General features: G+C 50.7%; 3 protein-coding genes across 5 annotated transcripts; 2 read left to right on the top strand and 1 right to left on the bottom strand.

The window, feature by feature from the left end:
* Window positions 1-1,643: 1,643 nt before the first annotated feature.
* Window positions 1,644-3,420, bottom strand: LOC124486668 (Golgi-associated plant pathogenesis-related protein 1-like). Of its 2 annotated transcripts, XM_047048423.1 has the most exons (6): window positions 3,337-3,420; window positions 3,099-3,125; window positions 2,671-2,880; window positions 2,408-2,485; window positions 2,100-2,249; window positions 1,644-1,878 (listed from the first exon to the last, which is right to left on the bottom strand). In XM_047048423.1, the coding sequence occupies exons 2-6, from the start codon at window positions 3,103-3,105 to the stop codon at window positions 1,874-1,876; spliced, it is 450 nt and encodes a 149-aa protein (XP_046904379.1). In that variant the 5' UTR covers window positions 3,106-3,125; window positions 3,337-3,420; the 3' UTR covers window positions 1,644-1,873. The 2 variants fall into 2 exon arrangements, with proteins under 2 accessions (XP_046904379.1, XP_046904378.1); XM_047048422.1 differs by lacking the exon at window positions 1,644-1,878 and having other exon boundaries at window positions 2,092-2,249.
* Window positions 3,421-5,813: 2,393 nt separating this feature from the next.
* LOC124486660 (folylpolyglutamate synthase, mitochondrial-like) lies at window positions 5,814-11,941 on the top strand. 2 transcript variants are annotated; one of them, XM_047048407.1, is made up of 15 exons: window positions 5,814-6,047; window positions 6,370-6,495; window positions 6,679-6,732; window positions 6,826-6,890; window positions 7,311-7,425; window positions 7,674-7,751; window positions 8,497-8,558; window positions 8,672-8,774; window positions 8,839-8,985; window positions 9,080-9,227; window positions 9,477-9,560; window positions 9,774-9,924; window positions 10,045-10,120; window positions 10,250-10,316; window positions 10,478-11,941. In XM_047048407.1, exons 1-15 carry the CDS (start codon window positions 6,006-6,008, stop codon window positions 10,861-10,863), a joined length of 1,704 nt encoding a protein of 567 aa, XP_046904363.1. In that variant the 5' UTR covers window positions 5,814-6,005; the 3' UTR covers window positions 10,864-11,941. The 2 variants fall into 2 exon arrangements, with proteins under 2 accessions (XP_046904363.1, XP_046904364.1); XM_047048408.1 differs by having other exon boundaries at window positions 8,908-8,985; window positions 10,478-11,940.
* Window positions 11,942-14,503: 2,562 nt separating this feature from the next.
* LOC124486438 (protein crumbs homolog 2-like) lies at window positions 14,504-26,917 on the top strand. The gene is made up of 13 exons (XM_047047995.1): window positions 14,504-14,721; window positions 18,263-18,847; window positions 18,984-19,179; window positions 19,668-19,807; window positions 20,508-20,690; window positions 20,930-21,043; window positions 23,114-24,070; window positions 24,166-24,707; window positions 24,849-25,014; window positions 25,212-26,073; window positions 26,178-26,255; window positions 26,373-26,502; window positions 26,696-26,917. The coding sequence occupies exons 1-13, from the start codon at window positions 14,652-14,654 to the stop codon at window positions 26,915-26,917; spliced, it is 4,245 nt and encodes a 1,414-aa protein (XP_046903951.1). The 5' UTR covers window positions 14,504-14,651.
* Window positions 26,918-27,003: the final 86 nt, after the last annotated feature.

Genomic DNA, 27,003 nt, shown 5'->3' on the forward strand with positions numbered 1-27,003 from the left:
GCAGACAGTGGATTTGTATGGGAGTGCGTGGGGGATGGGCAAGTATGGAGAGGCAGGTGCTAGACAGGAACAGCTGAGTCTTGCACTGATCATGCACGGTCTGCCTACAGAGGGAAGCCAGTGATTCTGACTTAGATCAGGTTACTCTCCGCGGCGTTCACATTCAGGAGCCCCAGGAACCGCGGTACAACATCTACATGTGCCTTCTCGGCTACGCATCCCCACACTGAAACCTATAGCGTGCTGTACGTGAATGGGATGCGATCCCTGTCAGAGGGAAGCGGAAGGCAGTTGGCAAGGGTTTGATAAACATTGGATAGGGTGAATGTATCTTTCCCATTGATTTGTTACGCGTCCGTGCCTTTAAGGCTGAATCCCTGTCTCCCGGGGAACAGTCTCCTGGGAGAACAGGCAGGAAGCACAGCTGATGTTAATGCTGCCTGACACTCAGCACAAGACAATGCACAGCCACCGCCCAGCCCACTGACAGGGATGAGAGTCAGTCAGCTGTGCCGGCTGAAATCCGCCAATGTAAGACTCAGCCAAACAGGCTATCAGGTTGCACAAATATACCCGGGCTGGTCATGTAGTGCCGCTGTTGACTCAGTGGATGGGGGTTTTACATGGATGAAAATGGGTGTGGTGGGTCAGAGCAAACAGGAGTCTGTAGCAGACGCATCCATAAGGACCTAGCTCCTTACAACAGTTTCCCCAGTAGAGGGCATCAGTGCTGTAGTCTACAGTAGGTTGAGTTAAAACGGCAGTTTGACCTATAGCCATGATATTGATATTCTTGTCATAGTGTACAGTGCAAGTACAGAACCCAGTGACGATTACATTGAATCTCATATAAAAAACATGCATGGTACACAACATACAATTTCCAGAAACATTGAACTTACACATTTTTGACCATCAGTGCCCACCGAAAATTATCGTAATAATCATTAGAAATTATGTAAACTACAAACAAAACAATCCAACGCATAGGGATTGATTGTATATCTAGTGAGAAAACACGTATTTTGTAATGTTTTCATATATCTTATTATATTCTATACAGAGAATAATTTGAATCAAACTCACCCTTTATTCAATTATTTTTAAATGTATGATTGATTAATAAATAACTCAACATGAATGAGTCGTTTTTTCAAAGTTTTGGTCAGTTCATGACTTAGATACGCCTATATTAAAAATAACTTCATACATCCTTTAAGGACAATTCAGACTTTCAAAGAACACATGACCAAATAACCTTTGTATCAGTGCCAAATTATTCAAATGCTTTCAGAAACTGTCACGTGTGAAATGTTTGTAATTTATGTCTATAATCTTGGAGACCAAAATGACTAGAGAAAATCAAAAGAGTTGCTCAATGTGTCTTTGCGACCCTGTAGTGTAACTATGGTAACTTCAGGCTAACTTTTACAGGCAGCCATTTCTGCTCAGTCGCACAACCATGCTTTCCACAACCACATCTCATGGAGCACAGTGCCATCTCCTGGCTGTTTACGGTAACAAATAAATTACAAACCAATTATTTTAAGTCCATTGGATAATATGGTAGGCTATGTGTATTGAATGTGGATGCAGTAAATGATCAAAAGTCTGTTGAAATACGTCTCAAGAAAACACACGTGTTGGCACAGCATGATTACATCTTTATTCTTCATAAAGAATATACAAAAACATGTTGAGACATGGTAAAGGATATTGTAGAACAGATAGCATGATAATGATAGAAAAGTTCGATTCAGAGAGGTATAGTCATCCTTCTACAGCAGTGTGCATGATGATTTGATGGAGTTGCCCAGACTTGGGTTCTTCCCACCTTCATCAGTCCCTTTGTTAGCTGTAAAACGCACAGCTTCTATGCTGGAAAATGATAACAAAGAACTATGAGGCTTTTGCCTGCTGACAAAAGCAAAGCTGGACCACAACAAGACTAGTTTGGAATTCAGATATTGTAAGTGCACAAACAGTTACCCATACCAACAGTAGTCCAAAAAACCTTGACATGCAAATCATTATTTCCCAAATGTTAGCATAGCTAAATATGAAAAGCAAAGGACAGGTAGAGTACATAGGTTAGTTACCTAGGGGAAGGACGTTCTTCTCAAAGTAGCCTGGCATGTTCATGTTTCCTGCTGGGCTGTACTGCCCTACCACAAAGATGTTGCTCCCATCAGATGCCAGGCCCACTCCTACCTCAGTACTCTCCTTCCACACCACCTGGGTGAAATGACCTGGGGGGAGTCACGGCAACAGCAAGCGGGACACGATGGTCAATCAAACTCCACAGATCCTTGTCAGTTATGTCACTTATGTGAATCACACTAATGTCATTAGATTATTTGAACCGTGGAGCTCACTAGTGTAAAGTGGGGTGCACAAGCAGGTTTACCAGTGTTGGAGCCGAATCCTGGTTGTGCGAATTTGTAGTCTTTGATCTCACTGTACCAGCTGTCAACTGCCTCCTTGCCTATTAAAGACAGAAAAGGGTGCATGTTATTGGGGTTATCTGGGTGCATATCCACACAGCAGGATCTACATTATCAGTCATCTTCAAATCCAATAAAAAAGAAAACACCTGTCTGTACAGACCTTAATTTATTAATTTGTCATCAACCGTTCTCCTAATTACAGTTTTAAAGAATCTGAACTAACCGGTCAAGGTTTTAGGCGAGGAGCTCCATGCAAAATAAAGGTTTTCTCCTTTGTCTGTGGTGCTGTGTTCTAGGGTTTTGATGGAGACCAGGTGGTCGGCCCACTTCTGAGCGGAGGCCGACAGTGCGCTACTGAGAGTCAGGGAGGCCGTGTTGTGCTTCTGTCTGTATGCGTTGTGAGTGTCCAGGAACTCATTCTGAAAGCTCTCACCTGCACAGTGTTGGAACGTGTAGGTTTGTATACATAAATACAAGCACACACACTTACTGATTCATTTTTTCACTTTTGATATAGATGTTAGGATGTTTATTGATGTGTATGATGTTTCTCTATTGTATGAATCTAAACAATACATAAAATATTGTTGGTTTAATATCCAATTTATATATGGATATATTGGATATGGATAAGACGTGTGGAAAACTTACTTGCCATAGTAGCTGAGGTCTTAAATGCTGAAAAAAAAATTGGAAATGACAATTATTAATAATTGCATACATTTTTTTATAACATTTTTTTGATCATTCTGGCATACCATCAATCAGCTAGACACCGGTACAATACTTGTCTAATTGAATGGAGAGTGTGATGTTCAAACAACGGCAAGCAAATGAACATTATTTACAATAATAAAAAATCCAGAAAGAATGTCGTTCCCACACTCACCTGTTCAATAGGAAGTTACCAGTTGTCCTTAACCTGTTTGTCTAGTTACCTGGTTCTTGTGGATGCTGAGCCAACTTGTAAGGTGCCCTTATATACAGGGCAGAGGATGGGATGGTCCTCCTCCCGCTTCATGCATGCATAGGAGGGAACACACTCTACACCCAACAATTATCCTGTCAGTGCACTTCTGGGTTTCATGAGTGTGGAAGATAATGTGAAGCACTTAGCAGTACTCTTTGTCTCATGGAGTATCGGCCATTTGGAAACCATCCCTTTGTTATCATGCAAAGTCTTTCTCGAAATTATATGTTAGAATACAGGTCTGTCTGTAAGATGTTGAAACTGTTTTGCTCTCTTCAGGTTTAAACCTGATAGGAATGAGGGTTAGGTTGTTGATCTGTCTGAATGAAGAAGTAAAAAAGTAGTAAAAAAGTATATATTTGAAATGACAATCTGCATCTGATAACATCAGTCAGATTGTCATTTCAAATATATACTTTTTTACTTTGTTCACAGACAACCCTGTTTATCAACCCACTATTTCCTCTTCACCATCCCACAGCGCTGGCCTGCAGACACCAGTCCTAGTGAGCAATAACTGAAGTAAAAATATCTAGAAAGTAGGACTTCAAAAGCACATGGCTTTCATTAGCGGTTTGTAAAACGCTTCCTGTCTGGTGCCATAATGCTGGAGAAGGTTTACTGCACATGCAACAAAAGCCTCATTAATCATAACAGGATGATTCATTTTCACCTACTGTTCAGTGTTGATGAGCACATCGTCATTTGAACGATAGGGTGCATCACCCAAAGTTGTGGTAAAAAGACAACAAATGAGGTAACACTGTAACCTGCACAGTTTTGGACAAGTGAGTCACACGTAACAACTCGTGTGTACGGCTGCCTTTTCCAAAACTGACCAGATTATGCACGGCTGGATAGGCTGATTTGCATGAAGGAAGAAACAGGTTGTAACCTGTGCCAGAAAGGGTTGACATTCTTTACTTAGGAATCTTATTTTGATCCTCCATCACACGCACGCCACCCAAACACACATCAAATGAGGGTGGTTACAGACCGATCTTTTTACTGTTATCACAACAGATAAAACAGATAAGAAACTTGTTATTTCTTGTTACGGTCATTTGACAGGCATTGTTGTTCATATCAAGGCAAGTTTATTTGTAGAGCACATTTCAACAATTCAATTCAAAGTGCTTCACATAAAACCATTAAAAGCATCATAACATGATACAAAATAAAACAAGATTTAAAAACAATTAATAACATTCAATAAGACATTAAAAACTGTCAAAAAGCAAGAAATAAAATAAAAGTTGTTGTCAACACATTTCTTACATATTTTTGACTCAACAAGCCATTTTAAGCCCTTAGGCTATGCTTTGTTGTAAATGCAAATGTAAAGCAAATGCATAGGACCAGCAAGGGCTCTCCATAAAGGATGGAACCGTTTGTGGAGAAAGTACATTGAAAATGAAAGTTTATAATATGGCCTTATAAAACAGAGCCAAACAAACTTTATTTAATGTAATTTAATGTCATTTAATTTGACCCACTCCTGAGAAACTGCTGTCTCGGTTGTACTGTAGCTGGTGCCTTTAACTTTACATAGGGGACTACAAAGACATTCTTGAAGTCCAATAAAAACGTACCTGCTATTTACCAGCAGCATTTCTCTATGCATAGAGAGACAAGTGTACTCTATAAGCCTAGTCAATCGTGACGATCTGGTGGCAACTTTATGGTAGCCTAGAGGCAATGAGTGGGTGGGTGAGAGGGATGCAGACAAACATGAGAAAACCAGATAGAGTGTGCAACATTTACATGTATTCATTTAGCAGACGCTTTTATCCAAAGCGACTTCCAAGAGAGAGCTTTACAAAGTGCATAGTTACTATAGGGAGGTTGTAACTTTTTTCCTGTAGTGCATTGAAGTGGATATATTCTTTAATCAAACTAGTCAAACTGTTTGTTAAAAAAACTAAAAAATGCAAGTTTGGCTCTACACACACTGAGGTGTTGTTTGTGCACTGTCAATAAGCACATATTCAGGCCTACATGCTGTAACACATACATCAGTGCTGTTTAATAATTGACCCTTCTACTACAGCCATCCTTTGCATAATGTCACGTGTATCTTTAACTGATTTACCACTCACTGACCCCTTCACTTATTTAAAATCTAGAAGCGTACGGGAATGACATTGTTGTCACTTTCATTCATCAGAGAATCAGAGACCAAAATAATTTGACATACATTAGACCATTCCACGGAGTTCGTACTCGAATGGATTACGAGGTAGGTTTACAAATAATGGTTGTTTCGATTTAGTCCTAGTCTTAAATTCTGACATCACGATTATGAGGTGGCAGGAATCACCAATGATAGCCAAACGCCGTAAAAAAAAACACGGAAGAGGATTGAGAAGAAAAACGCTCACAACTGTAAACTGGGTTGCGCAAGTCATTTGTGAACGTTACACGTTGTGCTTAGAATAGCCTAGGAACCCGATATTACCGGTTTGGTATCTCTAATGTCCCGTGCCATTGCGCTGCACAATTTAGCAGCTCTCGTAGTCGTCTGTTAAACATGCATTGACAGTATTTATAACAATGCATTTAGTCGTTGATTTAACTCATTACTTATTATGGCAATATCAGTCGCTTTGAGACGAACTAAAGGTTTTCACGTGCGTATTCCTTGATGTGAAAAAAATACCTGTCCAGCCTGAGTAATCTACAGTATGAAGTTCTTTTTTCCAAGATTCTCTATTCTTAATATACTCTCTTGTGATTGACTAATTGAGATTGTAGTTTACTGCTATGTCATAACCTACTTGAGGTCTATTTATGCTTCCATGTGTTATTAGATCAGGAATTTGTGTCAAATATGCAAAGTCTGTTATCATTGTATCCTCATGTTCAACTAGAAGCTAGAGTCGATGTTCCTCTGGTCCTGTATGATTTTGTGGTACCGGTTCTACTCTATTTTCTCTGGGTGTTTGTGCACAGGAGGCCGTGTGTGTTCTCAACACCTTGCAGACCAATGCCAGTGTTCTGGAACAAGTGCGGAGGGAGAATGTTCCGGAACTGCAGCTCCAGGCTATGCGCAGTTTCCTCCATCGTACAGGGCTCACTGTACGTCCCAACTACCTTTCTGGCAAACTGTTTACACGACTACACATTGGCACTTCAAGATGTTAAGGATTAGTTTAGTATTTGTAGCTCGCTTCCCATCTGGTGGCTTGGTCTATTGTTTGCTACTTTGAGGTTCTTAGGAAGTGACCTGGGTTCACATTTCAGTTTCTTCTGGTGTTTCAGGTGGAGCAACTGGACAAGCTCAACATGATCCATGTAACAGGAACCAAGGGCAAGGTGGCCATGGTTTACTCTAAACACGCCTCACATTTCAGAGGCCACATCCTGTTTCGGATGCAGTTGTGATAATGCCAGTGTTCTATCTTTCAGGGATCGACCTGTGCATTTACTGAGAAAATTCTCAGTAACTACGGCTTTAGAACAGGTTTTTACAGGTATGCTGAATGATTGAGTTTTCTGGAACTGTAAACATACTGATAAGTTGGTGTAGAATTTAACATACATGCCATCACACACCAACTTATCAGTCTATATTGTAGACATGGCTGGCTGAGCATACAGGGAAGCACTGCTGGGTGAACTTTGAGTTTTCTGACTGTTCAACTATGGAATGATTAACCTGACTACATCAAAAGGACTATCTCCTGCAACACTGCAAGCTAACCCTGGGCTTGTTTTGGGAAGGGCTAAAAGGGGTAAAAATCCCTGTTTACAAGTTTGTTTGAGGTTTGATTGTGTGTGTTAAACCTTCAGCACCTTCCCACAAATATAGTGTTTCAGTTACAGTTCAGAAGAATTCTGCTAGTCTGGTTTTACAATGTTGACTGTGATCGTGTTTTTCCTATTCATTTCAGCTCTCCACACTTGGTTCAAGTGAGGGAAAGAATACGTATCAATGGGCAGCCGATCAGCAAAGATCTTTTCACCAAATACTTCTGGGAGGTCTACACACAATTAGATGCTACAAAGGTACTTCTTTCATAAAAAGGAGTACAGTTTCTTTTTTAAGAGGGAGCCGTAGCTGTTTAGGGCTCCTTTTAGACAAACACCATGTCGTATTTGTTGACAGTCCGTTCTGCAATCTCTTAATGTAGCTCTTCTCTATGATCGCCAACATGATCGGCCTGCTTATGGGTAGTGATTATGACCTGAAGTTGTTTTGATACCCGATGTTTTTTGATACCTTACTGACTCCACCTCCTTGTGACGATCTCCAGGGTTGCCATGGAGACCGAATGCCCGCCTATTTCCGCTTCCTAACCCTCCTGGCGTTCCATGTGTTCCTGCAGGAGAGGGTGGGCTTCACGGGGTCTCACCCCATGCACATGTGACATGCTCAACATTTGCTTCACCTCAGATTGTACAATAATTATACAAAAATCCAATAATTGACCAATGTCAAATGTTTACGTGGCTGACAGCTAACCCTGTTAATCCAGTTCACCGCCTCGTTCCTTTTCACGGTCTCACAGCGCTGGCCTGCAGACACCAGTCCTTTTAATGAGCAATAACTAAAGTAAAATATCTAGAAAGTAGGACTTCAGGAGCACATGGCTTTCATTAGCGGTTTGTAAAAGGCTTCCTGTCTGGTGCTGCAACGCTGAAGTAGGTTGACTTCAAATGCAGCAAAATGCCTCATCAATCACAACTGAATGATTCACTCACGTATTGTTGAATGTTGATGATGGCACTTTCATTTGAAAGGTTTATAGTGGTGGTAAAAAGGCAACAGGTAAGGTACATACAGGTTTGGACTAGAGTCCCCGTAACAACCTTTTTCTACAGGTGCCTTGTCCAAGACTGGCCAGTATTTGCATGGCTGGATCGGCTGATTTGCATGAAGGGGGACATATTTCAGCCAGTCCTGAACTTGTCTTTCTAAACATCAACTGACATTCCATCCCTAACCCTATGGACCACAGCCACTGCATAGTAAACATACCAAACTCAAAAGCGTCACCACAAAGCATTGCATAACACCCCCCCCCCCCCTTCTCTGTGGCTGTAGCCATTCTGAATAGCATTCTTTCTGTAATGCAGGTGGATTTAGCGCTCATTGAAGTTGGGATAGGAGGGGCTTATGACTGTACAAACATTATAAGGTGAGCCTTACATTATTATTATGATTAACATATAATTATTTTGTAATTATTTTTGCGGCCATGTCCGTTAACCAATTGGAATTTTCTCATCACTCTTGACATTTGGGCAACAGGAGACCGTGGGTTTGTGGCATCACATCGTTAGGGATTGATCACACCAGCATCCTGGGAGACACCATCGAGGAGATTGCTTGGCAGAAGGCTGGGATCTTTAAGGTAGGATGCCTTTCCGTTGCACGGTACCGCGATGTAAAACCCATACATCCTCATCCTCTCGCAGAATCCTCCCTGTTTGATAGATGAATCACTAGTCACTAGTCACAGTGAGCAACCCAACCTCCGTCCCCAGCCAGGAGTCCCTGCGTTCAGCGTCAGACAGCCCTCCGGACCCATGCAGGTTCTCCAGAACCGAGCGGCCGAGATTGGGGTGAGTGTCCTGTCCACTCGGCCCCCAAATTCCCCTCCGGTGTCTCTACATGTGGATGATCCTAACTCCCCGTGCTGCTGTTGGGCCGTCCCAGTGCTTCCTGAGGGTGTGCCCGGAGCTGGAGAGCTACGAGACTGCAGCCGGACCTCTGGGCCTGGGGCTGGCGGGTCACCAGCAGCGCCCCAACGCTTCCCTGGCCCTGCAGCTCAGCAGGGCCTGGCTGCACAGATACAGACAGCACGGTGGGTGTGTCCTGAGAGAGAGGCTTGGAAAGAGAGAGAGAGAGAGAGAGGGGAGAGAGAGGGTGAGAACGAGGGAGAGAGGGAGGCAGAGAGAGAGAGAGGTCGAGAGAGATGGAGATACTGAATTCAAGTGCGGCAGTAGTAAAGTTGAAAAATCTTGAGTTTGCTGAGGCAGCTTATTGAAACATAACCCGTGGGCCTGATTACAGTGTTTGACAGGCACATTGTTATGTGTTTTCTACCTTCCAGATGACACCGACTCTGCTCCGTCGGTAGAGAACACACTGGCGTTCCAGTCAGAAGCGTTCAAGCCCAGTCCTGTCATGATCAAAGGTACAGACAGTCTTATTTGTACACATGTTCTCATTTACCTGAAGGAAAATGGCCTTCAGCAAGGAAGAGATTCCTCAGAGATTCCCCTCAGCACAGAGAACCACAGCGACGGCTCCGCCGATCGCGACGCATGCTGACAAGAAACATTTCAAAAAACACAATAAAAGTCCCCTTTCCCTCTGCTTCCCCCGTGCCTGTCTGTCTCCTGTCCAGGCCTCCAGGACACAGAGTGGCCAGGCAGGACTCAGACCGTGAGACACGGCCCTGTCACCTACTACCTGGACGGGGCTCACACCTCGGGCAGCATGCAGGCATGTGTCCAGTGGTTCAGAGAGGAGACAGCGCTGGAGGAGAGAGGTCATAGGTCAGTTCCTGAGACAGTACTATCCACGTGACGGTCCAATGAAACCTGCAACCAGCCTACTGGTGCATGTTATTGTATCAGTTAAGTTATCAGTTACAAGCGTGTGTGTTTGCTAAACAGAGAGCCTGTGATCCGAGTGTTGCTGTTCAACGCCACGGGAGAGAGAGACTGTGCTGCCATGTTGAAACTTCTAGTGGTGAGTACAGCAGATCCCAAGTCAGATTCGACATGAGACTGTGCTGCTCTAACTATGCAGCTGTGACCAGACTCTGACCCCAGACCAGACGGACCCACCTCACTGTTCTTCTCCTTCTCTTTACCCCAGCCTTGCCACTTTGATTATGTGGTGTTCTGTCCCAACATTACTGAAACTACCCCAGAGAACAATCCAGGTGAGATTTCCCCATGTCTGTCCAATACTCTGCTGTTTGTGTAACGTGACATGATTATTTAATAGATGCGTTACTAGTTGTTGGTTGTGAGCATTCGTTTTTTTCTTCTTTTTTTTTCCGTTCATGCGTGAACTGAACAGCCTTCTGTGTGCTCCTTGCAGATCAGCAGAATTTCAATGTGTCGCTTGAGAACATACTGACCCGTTGCCTGGACAACCAGCGCAGCTGGCAGAGTCTGAGTGGGCCGGAGACCCAGCAGGGGCCCCCGCTGCGGATCCAGGATCCCCCTCTGGTGGCGAAACCCCGGAATCACACCCTGGTCTTTCCCTGCATCCTCAGCGCCCTCCAGTGGATCAGCCAGGGACGGGACCCCCTGCTGCCAGCGCCTGCAGAGCGAGGGGGCTCTCCTCCCCCCCAGACACAGGCAGGTGTCCTGGCTCAGACCGAACCCCTACGAGAAGCAGCTCATATCTCTGTCCTGATCACGGGCAGTCTGCATCTGGTTGGAGGGGCTCTGAAGCACCTGGACCCATCGCTGGCTGGGTAGACGCGGCGCACAATCTGACCCGGTTGTCCACGGACGAGGGGGAAAGTCTTCGATCTAGAGAGTCTAGATGTGCATCATGTTGACCCCTAAGATGCAGGGTGTTAAGTGGGCCAGCAGAGGGCGATAGAGACACACAGTGTTCGGTCTCAAGGTATTTGTAGGGGCCTGTTGTACCTTTCTGAAACATTTCTCCATGTGATCATTTCTTTATGAATTGAAGTGCCCCAGTGTTATCAGGAATGTTTGCACTCACATGGATCGTATTTTGCCGTATTGGAAACATGTGGATGAGTGAGTTCTGAAAACCATTTGAATGTCGGATGAGCCGGAATATGTTTAACCACTCTTTGTTAACAAGGTATTCATAAACATGAGTTTTAAGCACTGCTTTTTTAGTTTTAAGCACTGCTTCACCTGACTGCAGCATATGTACACAAATATTGTCGATCCAAACCTTCAAAAGCGGTGGCGTTAAACAGAAAAACATGCCTGACTGTCTGCACAGGACACTGTCTCCATAAGCCCCCTTGGTGAATTCCCTGCAATGTCTTAGCTAAGCTCACAGACAGACACAATCTTAAAAGCTAAACGGAATGCAATATTTGACCGTCAGATTTACCTTCACAACACGGCCAAAGGAAGTTGTCCCTCAATCCCCTTAGCCCTCCTCAAGCCCTTTCATTACTGGAGCATTTGAGGAAGCAGTCATGGCCTGGGGTGGGTGAGAAAGGGTTAACGGGGGATGTTTTCGTGGGTTCAGGGCCGAACTGGGGGACCATTGTCGGTCTCACTTATTAGCTTGTCATCGAGATTACCCCCAGACACGAGGTCACAGGACAGGGGAACCGATCAGAGCCCCAACATCTCTTAAATACTTTCCAGAGAAAATATACTTTTGTGTCACGGTTAAAGCGCTGTTGAATACATGCTCACGGTCGGTCTCAGAGATTTACTCACGATACGTTTCACGAACGTAAATACAAAAGTTTCAAACTTTTTCATATTTCATATTTGTTATATATACTTGAAATGATGTATAACTGTCAATTAAACAGCTTCAAGACGGCAGATATTTGGTCATGGATCTGACGACGCTGCTCTTTAAAAAGATTGCCCCTCTCCAGAATCCGATTCCAGGTCCTCTCAGATAGATAGAACCTTCCAGAGACCGCAGTGACGCTCTCTGTCCCACCGGCTCATATCTTGGAAGTGTCTACAGCATCACCGCACTGGAGAGAAACACACTTTACCCTCGTAGCCGGATGCAAGAGGGGCTGAGACAACCTGCGTAATGGTGGATTAGCTGTTAAATGAAGTCTGAATGCCCTCCACCACCCCCCAACCACCCCCCCAACCCCCCCCCCCCCCCCTCCACTCCTGACCTGCTGGAGGATTCTTTGTTGACAGAATAAAAAGGAGGAGGAGGGAGGGGGGAGGGGGGGGGGGGGTAGGTCACAAGACATTGGACCTCTTTGAGATGTCAATGTTATTTAGGGTCAGGCCAAGCGTGAAAAGACGTTGAGATCCGACGCTGCAAGTTGGTGAGTGGGAGGCTGTCTCTGTGTGTGTGTGCGAGCGCGCGCGTGTGTGTGTGTAGTCTTCCGAGAGACTGTCCAGAGTGGGATGAAGCAGGCAAATTGGGTGCCTCATAAATTGTATCTCAACCCCCCCTCCGTAAAGATAAGCTGTTTTAGACCACACTTGTAGCTTTTGAAAACAGCAACAAAGAGGTGGCAGCGAAGGGAAAACTGTGAGTTAAGTTACCACATAGTAGTTTACCAGAGACATGCTGATAAGATACACAACATTAGCTGCTTGTTTTTGACCAAAATGTCCTGAACAGACACTTCCATGTGACATACAGGGTGTTGCTAGAGCAGGGTGTTACAAAAACAAGCGACCAGGCAGACCTCGGGAACACTCATTCACAGGAAGTCCGTTTCTCTACACTTTAGCATACAATGCCACAGTGATCTGTGCCACTGACTCGACATCAGGCGTCATCTCGGAAACTCAGAGGGGTGTGTGTCCCATGGCGCGTGTGTTTTAATCACAGCCCTGTGGTCGTGTTTGTTTGTCCACAGACCTCTCAGCTTAGAGGGGATTCCCCTCCAAAGCCACCTATGGCTCTGTGGTCCGTCCTCTTGGTCCGTATGGTATCACTTGTAAGCTGGAAACACTAGTCTGCAGACAGATTGGTTGTTATACCAACACTAATCTGGATTGATGTGTTTTTATATTGTGCTGGGTATCTAGCCCCACCCCGCCACCAGGTCCCTGGGAGCGTCAGGATTGTTGTTCTATGCTGGGTCGCGTTCCGGTGTTTATATGGTCTGTATTTAAGCAGGATAAGCAGGTGTGATAAAGGCCTTCCATCCACAGTTGTGTTCCCCGTGAGAAACAGAGGTAGGGCTGGCTGGGTTTCAGTCCAGTGATTAGTATTCATGGGTTCCTGCATGGCAGTGGTGTGTGTTTGTGTGTGTGTGTGTGTATGGTTTGGGTATCGGATGACTGGATGAAGACCTATAAATCTTATGTTCACATATACACTACCTTGGTCTGGGGGTTTCAGCAAGGGCAGGAAAACTCAGTACAAAGCCTTCAGCTAACCCTAACCCTAACCAGACAATAGGTACATATTCCACAACAACAACACATTTTGATCACATATATTCCAATGATTAGAGAACCCAGAAAGAGTTTGGGTGAAAAGACAAGATGAAGCAACGACTTGTCATGATCTGGGACTGTCTGTGTTCAGACTTCTCTGAGGTCTGTCAGTTCTGCGGTCTGTTTCTCTTTTGTCTCGGCTCTGAATAAACGTAGCGATCAGTCAGTCAGAGAGGAATGCAGTCTGACGCCCTGCGGTGCTCCTGTCTGTTAGCCTGGCTGGCTGGCTGGCTGTCTGGCTGCTGCAAGCTTGCGTGTGGCTCAGGTTGAATGGAAGGGCCCTATCTTTGCCTTGCACCCGTGCCAAGTGTTTAATTAAACTTTGAAGCTCCAATCCCCGGTAGCTGTCGCTAAGCCTGGCGCGAGCTCAGGACTGTGGGCTGTGGGGGGGGGGGGGGGGGGGGGGGGGGGGGGGGGGGGGGTGGTAGCGTGGGGGATGGGAGGGGGGGCGGGGTAACGGTCTGCCACAGGGGGGGCTCAGCTGCCCCGCTAGGTGTTAAAGCGCGCTAGGATAACCCCCCCCCCTCCAATCACAATGGAGCGAGAGAGCCAATGACAGACCCCCCCCTCCCCTGTACCCCTCACAAACCTGGACTGGAGCTCCCGTCCTCCACATACTGGGGGGCTGCTGGTGTAGTGTGTGTGTGTGTGTGTGACATTCTAACTTCCAAAGATGCATTGGAGGGAAACAGTTCATTCAGGATGCAGTGTTCCAGTCTTGAATCGACAGGTGTATTTATTCCGACGACAACGATATGGTCCTCAAGTGGGAGATGGAGAAGGAGGAAAAGAGAGAGGGGAGAGAGAGAGAGAGAGTCTGTATTGCAAAGTCCAGTCCACGTTTTGGTGCCTCCCCTCTCTGCTGGGGCGATTACTCTGCCTCTGCCTCCCTCAAGCCAAGCTCCGTCCCTAGAGAGCTCCCTCTCACCCTCACACACACTCACACACCCTCACACACACACACACACACTACTGGCCAAGCATGGAGTATCAGCTAACTTCCAGCTAAGTTCCATCAGGACAGTGAGACGTTCATCTGGGCCAGCATGAGGGAAGGAGACCCCGTGGAGTGATTGCCGTTGTAGCCGAACTGGAAGTTGCGGGTCCCATTCCTCACCATGGAGTTAGGACGGATCCTCTCCAAGTACCAAACAACGCTTCTGGTGACCATGATGATGTTCAAACTGGGTACGGTGCTTTCGGTTTCTTCCGTCCTTCGAGATAACTGTGTGCGTGTACTGTGCAGGTGATGCTGTCCGGATGGGCTTACGGACAGTGTGTGTGAGTGTGTGTCGTAACTTACATTTGGCTTTTTGAGTGCGTGATGGAATGTGACTGCGCACTCTATGAACATCCACATGCAAGAGCTCGGCTAGAGCAGGTGGATGTGTGTGTGTGTGTGTGTGTAGACGATGAGGACAGTGCTGTAACTAGATGTTAGTAAGTCTTCGCTGGCGGATGCCTGACGGAGGAGATGCCAGCTGGCTGCCATTCTGTTTGTAGTTGGTGGTAATCTATTATCTGTGAGTGATTTAGACTTCTACAGCGTAATTACAGATTCATTCTCAAGGCTACAGGTAACACTGTAAAAAAATAAAATAATAATTATACCAATGTTTTTTTATACAAAGAAATTCTGTCTAAACAACTCTACAACGTTTTGCAAGAAAAGTATCCAGGTCCACCATTTTTAGAGGGATATTCTTAACCTCGAAAATACATTCATTTTAGATTTTTGATTCGATTTTCATGTGTTTGTTATCTGTGTGTGCATACATGCAGATAATTCATTAGTAAGCTGAGAGTTAGGTGAGATAATTGGCTTGTGTGATTATCAGTCCTTGATGAGTCTATGATGGAAGCCGACAGATCTGAGTGAGTGCTGATGTGGGGGGTGGGGCTGACAGGGTGGGGGTGTGGGGAGATATAGTCAGACCCCCCCCCCCACCCCCAGCTCCACCCCCCCCACCCCCCATAATCAAGCGATGACCCATTTTCCCGCGGCCCCACTTGTGGGAAAAGCGTCTGAAGCCCCGTCTCTCTGAGCAGACGGACGGACGGGACGGCTCGGGGTGGATCGCATGCGGGGGCCATTGTTTAATCGTCGCCACGGTTACGGGGCTAAGGGCCTGACCACCCAGACATGTTTTAGTGTTTAACGCTGAACGGCAGATTGGGAGAGAATGGGAGGTGAGGCCTGTCCTTCTAAACTCCACCTGTGCGGGAGGAACATTCTGGAAGAGACACTGGGGGGGGGGGGGGGGGGGGGGGGGGGGACACAAGAGACACGTCGCCACGGACACCAGCACGGCCCCTTCAAAGACTAACCGCACTATACACTACACACCAGACACGGACATTTGAAAGGCCAACATCATAACACAGCTAAGACGCGTTTTGTCGGACGGTTTTGGCGTGATGCAGCATCTCTGCCCCCGTGGTGCGGCTTTAGACTATCAACATGACCAGGACAAAGGACAACACTGGCACACTGGGATAGCTCCCCGGGGTGACTCATTAGAATTCCGCTGAAGCAGGATGTGTGTGAGAGCCAGGGGCATCCCACCGCTGAGTCATGAGCAAGGCTGCACCAAGCACACTGCACCCGGCCTCTACCGTCGACCCCCTCAGAGCTGCCTCCTTCTGAGGCTGGTCTCACCACAGGGGCCGGGGGAAGCGGGGGTGAAGACTCACTCGAACGTCGGCTTGAGCGCATCCAAAACAGAACAACAACAATGTCTCCGCTTCAACTTCTCTCTCCCTCAAGGCTCAAAGCTCTAAAGGGTGTTTAGATGAGGGCGTTTTAAAAAAGAAAAAAGAAAATCAGGTTGGTGTTCCATCTCTGGACAACATCCAGCGACTGACAGCTTTAATATCCACCACTTAAACGTCCTCACTGAGAGAGGCCTGGAAGCATCCATGCCTGGATGCAGACCCTCTGTTATTCTTGGGCTAAGAGGCTGGTACTGCTCAGTGCCAGGGATCAACACAGGCAGGCCCCTTAACCATGATCTATGAACTGTTTCATGACGCTGGCAGCAGGGTGACATCAGAGGAGGGGAATGCGTCAGGGATGACAGGCTGCTCTGGAATGGGATCTGGGGGAGAGACGAGTGGGGGAGAGAGACACGGAGAACGAGGGAGAGAAAGTAAGAGGGAGAGAGAGAGACAGAGAAAGAGCCTTTCTCTGACCCCCGCCCCTCCTCCTCTCACAGCAGCCCGCTGTTAACTCACAGTCCAGGTAGTCCAGCCAGCGCCGGCTGTGAACGCGACCAGGTCCGGGGCTCGTCAACCGGCTGCGGTGACAGACAGAGACCCAGGTGTGGCGGACCCCGCCGTTTATCTCCCTCACTCCGAACGGAGAGGGAGGGCGGAGGTCACCAGGACCCTGAGCCGAGGGAGGCTAGGCTGGGAGGAGAGGAAGGGGAAGGTGGGGGGGAGGAAGCGTGGAGGTAAGATAGCAGGCCTGGCAGGGTTGAAAGCAGAGGAGACAGGATGCGGGGAGGTGTGAGAGGAAGGGGAGCCAGACAGGTGTGGAGGTGACAGCTACGCGTGAGAGACGCTGAGGAGGACGGGGCAGGGAGGTGCCAGCAAGGGGAGGGGGAGGGGGGGCGGAGGGGAACAGCTAGGTGTCAGCCAGATGGAGACGGAGGGCGAGGCAGGCTTGCACGGAGATGGCGGGCTGTCATGTTGCCAACTTACAGGGGTGGATTCCGTGAACCGTTTTTCGAAAATGCATGTGACACGTACACTTTGGCGACGTCTCCCATGAAGAGAGAACCCATGCGGGGTGTTAGAGAACACACCCTGTGTCACCAAAACAAAGACATTTCATTAAGTTGGACTTATAATTGTTCCATGCAATGTTTTCATTAAGAGCACGCAGTCGAGAATGTGGACACACAAGGTTCCACGCATTCCACGTGTTCCCAGTCAGTGCACCAACGTGACATAACCAGAAGCTAAGTATTCCCCAGTCACTGCAGAACACTCTCATAGGGGAACCGTCCTCTCACTTCATTGCCGTGTCCTCACCAAAAAGAGCAGAAAAATCGTACTGAGGTCTTCACCTATTTCAGAGCTGTGATTAGGGTTGAGAGGATCTCAAACGGCCAGGCTGTGTGTAAGGTGTGTGTGTGAGAGAGAGAGAGAGAGAGAGTGGGAGATAAAAGATAGAAAGAGAGAGAGAGAGAGAGAGAGAGAGAGAGAGAGAGAGAGAGAGAGAGAGAGAGAGAGAGAGAGAGAGAGAGAGAGAGAGAGAGAGAGAGAGAGAGAGAGAGAGAGAGAGAGAGAGAGAGAGAGAGAGAGAGAGAGAGAGATGGACAGGCTAGCAGGCTAGCAAGTCAATGGCGGCTCAAAGTGGCCATTGTGAACGAAACTTTCATTGCTGAGGACTCTCATGCCAGCTGCCTTCTCCAGTGAATGTAAAGACGTTCTCTCTTCATCCCATCTGCCGCTTTGAACCCTAAATCCAGGGAGAAGTTGGGCTTTTTACTCCTCATTAACAGAGTAGACTTTAAGCGCCTCTAAAAACACAAAGAAGGTCAAAGGTGGCGTGGATGTTAGCCGGATGATATTCAAGCCGTTCTTCCCTTGTCAGAGTGCCTGGATTACAGTGCTACTCTCTGACGGTTTAGTGTTCAAAACCGATTGGGTTTAAATGACCTTCTTTCTTGTGATCCATGGTCCCTCGTTGTCGGTGCTCATCACTTGGGTTCTGTGTTCCCAGGGATACTGTGTACCGCCTCGGCAGAGAGCTGTCTGTCATCCCCCTGTCACAATGGAGGCACCTGTCTGGAGTCCATGGGGGCCTACGCGTGCCTGTGCCCCACAGGACCCGACAGGTACACAGGCCACAACTGCGAGCACCTGGACGTGGACGAATGCCAGAGCGGCCCCTGCCACGGCGTCCGCTCCCGCTGCGTGGACGGCGTGGACGCCTACACCTGTCACTGTCCCCGGGGCTACGCGGGGCAGGACTGCCGGGGAACGGCCAGGGACTGCTCGGAGGAGCCGTGCCTCAACGGCGCCACATGCCGGGAGACTCCGGACGGCGGCGAGTGCCTCTGCGCCCCGGGGTACGAGGGGGCAGACTGCGAGGAGGACGTGGACGAGTGCTGGTCCGAGCCCTGCCACAACGGAGCCATCTGTAAAGACCGAGCCAACGGCTACCAGTGCTTCTGCGTGCCCGGTTTCCAGGGCTCCCAGTGCGGCATGGACATCAACGAGTGCGCCTCGCGGCCGTGTCAGAACAACGGGACGTGCGTGGACGAGGTGGACCGCTACCGCTGCGACTGCCAGCCGGGCTACGAAGGTGAGACGGGGGAGGGTTATCTCCCTCAGACGAGCGGGGCGGGGGTCCGTGAGATAGCCGAGGTCAGCCCCTCTCATCACCCGTGTGTTTGTTTTGTCTGTGTGTGCCTCCCCTCCCGCCCCCCGCCCTCCTCCAGGCTCGAACTGCGAGGTGGAGATCGACGAGTGCGCGGAGCAGCCGTGCCTGAACGGAGCCAGCTGCCGCGACCAGGTCGGCGCGTACGCCTGCGACTGCGTGCCAGGGTTCGACGGCCTCGACTGCGAGGTCGACGTGGACGAGTGTGCCAGCGCGCCCTGCCTGAACGAGGGCGCCTGCGTCGACCTGGTGAACAGGTACAGCTGGAGGGCCACTCTCTCTCTCTCTCTCTCTCTCTGCTCCTATCAGCTGCGGCGGCCGCAGATTAGCCCCAATGTGTCGCCCAGGAACATGTCATCCCATGGATCCCTCGCAGACACTAAAGTTGACGGTGGCAGGGATAAGGCGTAAGCCACTTATTTCAGAGGTTGATTAAACATTACGTGGAAAGTTGCAAAAAGCGGACAGAGGGCTTGGATGAGATCCATCTATCGTGTTCTGAGAGGACACGTCCACAAACTGAACTAAACTCTGTGTTTTGTAGGCAATTCATGACAGGAGGTTACATTCTTTAGAGGTTAAAGCGATATAGATTTCTATACGTACGCAAATGACAAAAACTAAAGTGAATCATATGGGACGCTCACATTCCCATAAACGTGGCGTGAACGTAAATGAACGTTGAGCGTCATCATGACGTCCGTCGGGATGGCGACCCTAAGATCTGCGTTGTGTTGCTCCCCAGCTACGTGTGTGTGTGTGGCGGGACAGGCTTCACAGGGCAGCACTGTGAGGAGGACATCCCTGAATGTGCCTCTGACCCCTGTCAACACGGAGCCACCTGCCTAGAGGGGGTCAACCAGTACAGCTGCACATGCTGGCCAGGTACACACACACACACACACATCTGCTTTCGTTTAAAACTGCACATTCTACAATATACTAATCTAAAATTTAAGTATTTTTTTAGATTACTTATACACATACCAGTACATTATATATTATACATGGAGATTATATGAAAAATGTATGTCAAACTCCAGACATGTCAATGGATAACATAGGTAGATGTTGGGTATGTCATGTTTTTGGGTCCTATGTAACATCCCTGGCTTAGAAGGGGGTCTGTTGGAGTTCCCCAGTTCATAAATCAGCTAGATAAGAGGGAAGGTATGTTCCAGCCCTCCAGTTGAGGGGCCAGACAGGGGAAGCTGTGATGAGCTGTAACACCGCAGCGCCCCCTAGTGCAGAACAGAGGGGCTGTCTTCCTCCGCAGCCCCCACAGCACATTTACATTTAGTCAATTAGCAGACGCTCTTATCCAGAGCGACTTACAGTAAGTACAGGGACATTCCCCCCGAGGCAAGTAGGGTGAAGTGCCTTGCCCAAGGACACAACATCATGTGACACGGCGGGGAATTGATCCGGCAACTTTCTGAATACTAGCCCGACTCCCTCACCGCTCAGCCATCTGACCCTCACCCTGCTTTACTGACTGTCCACACACGCATGCACACAAGATTACAGCGCAGATGTGTTTAGGCTTACCGATTGGTGAGTGTGTGTGTGTGTGAATGTTTTACAGGTTACGAGGGTCACAACTGCCAGGTGGACGTTGACGAGTGCGCGGAGGAGCCCTGTGAGAACAGCGGCGAGTGTTTCCAGCGCTCGGAAGTGCTCCACTATGGCGCGCTGCCCGAGCTAGCGGCAGAGTTCAGATACGAGGAGGCTGCAGGCTTCCTCTGCCACTGTCTCCCCGGGTTTACAGGTCAGTGTCCAGGCCACACTGCGGCCTAACTCCAAATAACAGGGTTACACTTATCAAATATTCAGCGGTACAGTGTCATCTGAACAAAGGAATACGTAAAGACAGGGCTCCGGTCAACGACGCAAAAAATGGATACAAATAAGAACATTTCGACTCGAATAATCGAATGATCGGCCGGTAGCTCTGCCGGAGTTTGACTGTGTTGTGGAGTGATGAGGGGATTCCGTCCTGTGTTACAGGGGAGAGCTGTGAGGTCAACGTGGATGAGTGCGAGTCGGACCCCTGCCACAACAGAGGGATGTGCCTGGACCTGGTGGACTCGTACCAGTGCGCGTGCGCTCCTGGCTTCACAGGTACACCCCACCCCCTCGATGAGGCCGCGTCAGGACTCTGAATCCTCATCTCTCTCGTGACTTCACGCGTTAGTGTCGAAAAAGGAGGGAATCCACCATCGAAATCCTCTGTGTGACATGTTATAAGGACAGAGCAAACACCCTGAATTCAATGGCTGTGACACTTAAGGTGTAATCCAAGTCCTGCTGACCATCCTCTCCCAGCCTGCCAGGGCATTAATAGATCCTTAGTAGGGATTTGTCACCTCCAGTCAAAACAGAGGGAAGAGTGAGAAAAAAAACGTTTGACCTTGAGATAGAAAAGCAAGTGTAGCTCGGACACATCAGCGGTCACCTTGCTGAGGAACCTGATGGGACTCCTGGTAGAGGGGGCCGGGAGAGGGAGAGAGGAGGAGCTGTGACAGGGTTGGATGGATGGACATATGGGGGGGGTCGCAAAACAGGAGCAAAGCCTATAAAACCAGCCATATGTCAGCCGCCCGTCCTTGGGCATTAAACGGGGTCTTTTCTTAATTTTGACCGGTGGGGGAGGGATTAGTGACAAGCTGCTTAAGGACCAATCGATGTCTCCTGTTAAAGAAAAACAAAGCATGAAAGATTGTCAGTTGAAAAACAATCGCACCCGGGTAAAAAACGCACGTTTGCAGAATCTCGACGCATTTTCAAGCTGGGAAGGGCCTCCGGTCGTCATTGTGCAACAGGCACCAACAATTCAAGCGGTAATAACACACCTAGACAGAGTAAGATACATTAGGATCCCTCTAACTTTCCTTTGCATGTGCCTGGGTTTTTACGACTTTACACATGCTCACACCGTCCGACAGGCTAAGCCAATTACTCCAGTACCTCCGTCGCACTCCCCACGCATCCCCCTTCAGCTCGCCAAAGACAGGGGGAGGGCTCATCTGAAGCCTGTCTACCTTGCCTTTAATGCCGTCTGCGACGAGCGGGCATCTCTTAGGCATTGATCAGGGAGGGACTACCGCAGGCCCGGAACATTCCTGTTGTCAGCAGTGACACGAGCCAGCTGGGAGGGGAGGCTTACGGCTCAGCGCGGGATGGGCAGAGCTGCAGTGTGGAGGCTGGGAGGGGAGAGGAGGGAGGGGAGAGGAGGGAGGGGAGAGGAGGGAGGGAAGGGGAGGGAGGAGGATGGGCAGGGCTGGACTCTAATCACTCCTGCCTGCCTGGTACAGAGTTGTGGGGAGTATACAGCCTGGGTGTCTGTTTATACTACAAGTGTGAGTCTGTGTGTGAGAGAGAGAGAGACAGAGAGACAGAGAGACAGGCTACGGATTGCTTCTTTGGGACCTGTCGGCCGTGTGTGTGAGTGTGCGTGTTGACTGCGGCTGTCCCTGGGAGAGCGGAGAATGAGGGACGTACTGCTGATACTGCTGGGGTGTTGCTGGACGGGACACTGGGGGCTGACAGGTATAGTGAACACCTCGTGGAGAGGGCTGGTGTGGAGGGCGGATGAACCGGTCTACAGTTTCTCTTGTTTCAAACCAAAGATTGTTTGAGGGCCTTGTTCGTGGTTTTCCATTGAGCACTGAGATGGGGATTAATTGGTGTTTGATAAACATTGACAGATCGAATGCGAGTGGTGACACGAGGGGTGACGACAACAGATTGCGTTGTGTGCTTATGGCGCAGGGAGAAAGGGCCGCTGCAGAGCTAAGTCTGTCAGGAAATATTTCAAAGGTCCGGCAAAATCCACTGAGCATAATGTCAGACGTTCGTTCAGAATGTGTTAATCAATTTAAGATCAAATTCCCTGCCTAAAGTCGTTAGCGAGCTCTTTGCTAAACTCATTTCCTAATTAGCCGATGTCATGTCATCTAGCCCTTCCTGCAGAACCACGTTCGTGCTGCTGTGCTTTGATCTGCATCTGATTAGCTCATTCGGTTCGACTGTCCAGACCTGGGGCCTCCTGTCGAAGACGGCACAACAGGGCTGCCTGACCGGTTTGAGGTGTGGGGGGGTTTGGAGGAGGCGATTGCGGCCCCCCGCCGGGGGGAAAGCAGAGTAAGGCGAGAGGTGTGCCGCTGACGCTTGTTTTCCCCACGCCGCCAGGCGTGCACTGCGAGGTGGACGTGGACGAGTGCGAGAGCCAGCCATGTCAGAACGGCGCCCGGTGCGAGGACGCCGTCGACGCCTACGCCTGCCGCTGCCCCGAGGCCGAGCCCGACCAGGAGCCGTGGGGCGGACGGCACTGCGACGTGATGCTGACCGGCTGCCGGGGCCACGCCTGCGCCAACGAGGCCGTCTGCGTGCCCGTCTTGGCGGAAGGCCGGCAAGACTACACCTGCTCCTGCGGCCCGGGCTACACCGGGCCCCGCTGTAACATCTCCACCACCTTCTTCTTCTCCGAGGAGGGCTATCTCCTCATCCAGCCTGCCGCCAACAGGACCAGAAGGCAGGCAGGAGACCCCCCTCCCCACCACCACCAGCACGGCCTCCACGTCAAGCTACGCTTCAGGACCACGCTCCCCAACGTCCTGCTCTTCCACGCCGCCGCCGGCGACCACTGGGTGGCGCTGGAGGTCGTCGGCGGTTTGGCGCAGGTCCGCAGCCGCTCGGGGAAGCCCCTGCGGGTCAGACGGCGGGTCGACGACGGAGACTGGTACGAGGCGAGCGTGAGCACGAGCGAGACGCTGGCGCTGGTGGTGAGGGGGGCGGGCTGCGGCCCAGAGGGCTGCACGGCCGACGACAAGACCCACAACCACCTGACCTTCCCCCAGTGGAGCTCCGACTCCCAGCTGTACGTAGGGGGTGCCCCCCCGGGGCATCGGCTCAGCCCCCTGAGTCCGGCGGGCTTCCTGGGCTGCATGCAGGACCTGGAGGTGGATCACCAGCTGGTGCTGCCCCAAGAAGTGGCCGAGGGTCAGGCCAGCCACCTGGAGCTGGGCTGCAACAAGACCGAGTGGTGTCTCCCAGACCCCTGCTCGGAGCACGGCCGCTGTGTGGACCTGTGGGTGAGCTCCCGCTGTGACTGCGACAGACCTTACTTCGGGGACAGTTGCGAGGGAGGTGAGTCAGGCCGGCCCAAAGGAAAATGTGATTCGCGGATTTGCGCCTCTCCCCCAGGTCTCTCTAACAGCCCCCACCCCTCCCTCTCTCCACAGAGTACAAGTCATGGACGTTCGGCCGGGAGAACCTCCTCAGTTACGCCTCCTACAACATCACCCAGAGCCTCGGGGACAACTTCACCCTCTCCTTCTTCCTGCGCACCCTCAAGCCGGGAGGCCTCCTGTTCCAGCTGCGCCGGGGCGACGTGCCCTACCTCAACGTCTACCTCCGCAACGGCACCGTGGCCTTCAGCGGCCACGCCAACACCATCCTGGCCGACGCGCTGCCACTCGCCGACGGGCAGAGGCACCTGGTCGCGGTGAGGCTCCGCCGCGGCCAGGTCATCTTCCCCAAGGCCCGCGGGCCAGGCTCCCTGGGGAAGATGGTGAGCGTGGAGGCCGGGGACGTGGCCCACGTGGGGGGGCTGCCCCCCGGGAACAAAAGCCTGGCCTGGGGGGGGCATTTCAAGGGCTGCCTCCAGGACGTGCGCCTGGACGACCTGCGCCTGACGGGGGGAGAGGCCGCCCGCCAGGACGACGGTGGCCCGCTCGCGCAGGAAAACGTCCTGGAGAACTGCGTCAGTGATCCGACCTGTCAGGTAAAAGAAAAATCGAGTTCCAAAAGCACATTCCCCCCCCCCCACACACAGGGGGGATCTGCTGCTGTTGATCTGCACCCAGGCGATGGATCTAACTCTGAAAGGCTTATGGTGTTAACCCGTGTGTTTCTATCTCCTCAGGGCCAGCCCTGTCTGAACGGAGGGACTTGCGAGGTCACTTGGAACGACTTCAAGTGTCACTGTCCCGAGAGCTTCTCTGGCAGGGCGTGTGAGCGGCGCGTGTGGTGTGTCACTGAGCCTTGTGTCACGGGGAGCCAGTGTGTCGACCTACTCGACGGATACGAATGTGAGCTTCCAGAACGTTCTCTCTCTTTGTCATCGTCAGACTCCTTTGCTTTCTCTCGCCTGCTGTGTCTGTTTCTGACGTGAACACAGAGAAAATGTGTCGTGTTGTTGACAAAGTAATGTCCAATTGCTACGGCATACGATATTGACCTTCACCGTCGGGAGTGATGTTCTAAATGTGTCCTTCTCTCGGCGCAGGCCTCGCTAACGCTACTTTCGAGGACAACGCTCTGCAGTTTGTGGCCAACGGCTCGCTGGCCGAGGCGGTGACCGGCGTTTCCATGATGCTGCGCACCAGAGAGGAGAACGCCACGCTGCTCCGGGCCGCCGACGGCGCCGACGTCTTCTGCCTGGGCCTGCTCAACGCCTCCCCGCTCGTCAAGATCCGCAGCGGCGACGGCCCCGAGCTGCTGGCGTTTGTCGGCGACGTGCCCGTCTCCGACGGCGCCTGGCATCACCTCAGGCTAACCATGGAAGACCCTCGACGGCCCACGTCCCGCTGGCTCCTCACGGTGGACGGGCGGAGGGCCGGCAGCAGCGGCAGCCCGGGTAACAACCTCAACTTCCTCAACGACACCACGGTGTGGCTCGCTCAGAACTTCACCGGCTGCCTGGGACACGTGAGGGTGGGCGGGGTTCACCTGCCCCTTACCGCCCGACAGGAAGTCCCCCAGTCCAGCCGCTTTCTCAAGCAGGGAGGCCAGGACCCCCTGCTCGGGTGCACCGGTGCCCCCGTGTGCCAGTCCAGTCCTTGCCACCACGGGGGCACATGCCAGGATCTGTTTAACCTCCACAATTGCAGCTGTGCCCCGGGCTGGGAGGGCCCGTTCTGCCAGAGAAACCCAAACGACTGCATCCCGGACCCATGCGTCCATGGCAGCTGCACAGACCTGCTAGCAGACTACCGGTGCGAGTGCCAAGCGGGGTACCGGGGCAGGAATTGCCAGGAGGAGCTGGACAACTGCCTGGAACACAGCTGTCTGAACGGGGGGACGTGCCTGGAGGCCGCGGGGAGCCACACATGCGCCTGTCCAGAAGGGTTCACCGGGCAACGCTGCCAGTGAGTATCAAACACACACTCTTGGACCTGCTCTGTGTCTGTTTTAATACAATTTTTACCCTCAGAACTTATGATATGAACATCGATATCTCTTTTCCCCACAGAAGGACATTTGGTGGGGTGTGCATGGATGGGATGTGGGGGGCTAACTGCACATGCAAGCCAGGCTACACTGGAGAAAGGTATGTATAGTACCCAGGAAATACTGGACTGTGGTTGTCCCGCATCGGGTGTCACCTGCTGTTCTGCTGCTGTGTTCAAAGATGTCGACTTCCTGTTTCCTGTTTCCTGTCTCTCAGGTGCGAGACCCATGTAGACACATGCGAGAGCAGCCCCTGTCTCAACGGTGCCACCTGCGTCGACAGCCTCGTCGACGGCTTCCTGTGCGAGTGCGCCGAGGGCTTCAGCGGTTCCCGCTGCGACGGCATCGTGAGTGAATCCTCATCCCTCCCCCCTCTCCCGCTCGGACGCAGCCATCGTACTGTCTAACACTGCACCAAGCAGGGCCAGAAGCAGTGAGAGTTCATCCGGCCCTTCTCTCTCCATCTCCCTCTCCCCCTCTCCCCCTCTCTCCCTCTCTCCCTCTCTCCCTCTCCCTCTCCCTCTCCCTCTCCCCATGCAGAAAGAGAAGCGGAGTGACCGCCTGCCCTGGCTGGTGATCGCCATCCCCCTGGGCAGCCTCTGTGTGCTCCTGTCCGTCATCGTGCTGGTCTTCATGGTCCTGACGGCCCGCAAGAAGCGCCAGTCGGAGGGCACCTACAGCCCCAGCGCCCAGGAGGTGGCGGGGGCGCGCCTGGAGATGGGCAGCGTGCTCAAGGTGCCCCCCGAGGAGAGGTTGATCTGAGGGGGAGGACCAAGGGGGACAAATGGACGCCACGGGCACAGCCTAGGCTGGCTCGCCCCGGGCAGGCTGAGCAGAGAGGTCTCTTC

Source organism: Hypomesus transpacificus, chromosome 24, assembly GCF_021917145.1.
Source record: "Hypomesus transpacificus isolate Combined female chromosome 24, fHypTra1, whole genome shotgun sequence".
Taxonomy (NCBI): domain Eukaryota; kingdom Metazoa; phylum Chordata; class Actinopteri; order Osmeriformes; family Osmeridae; genus Hypomesus; species Hypomesus transpacificus.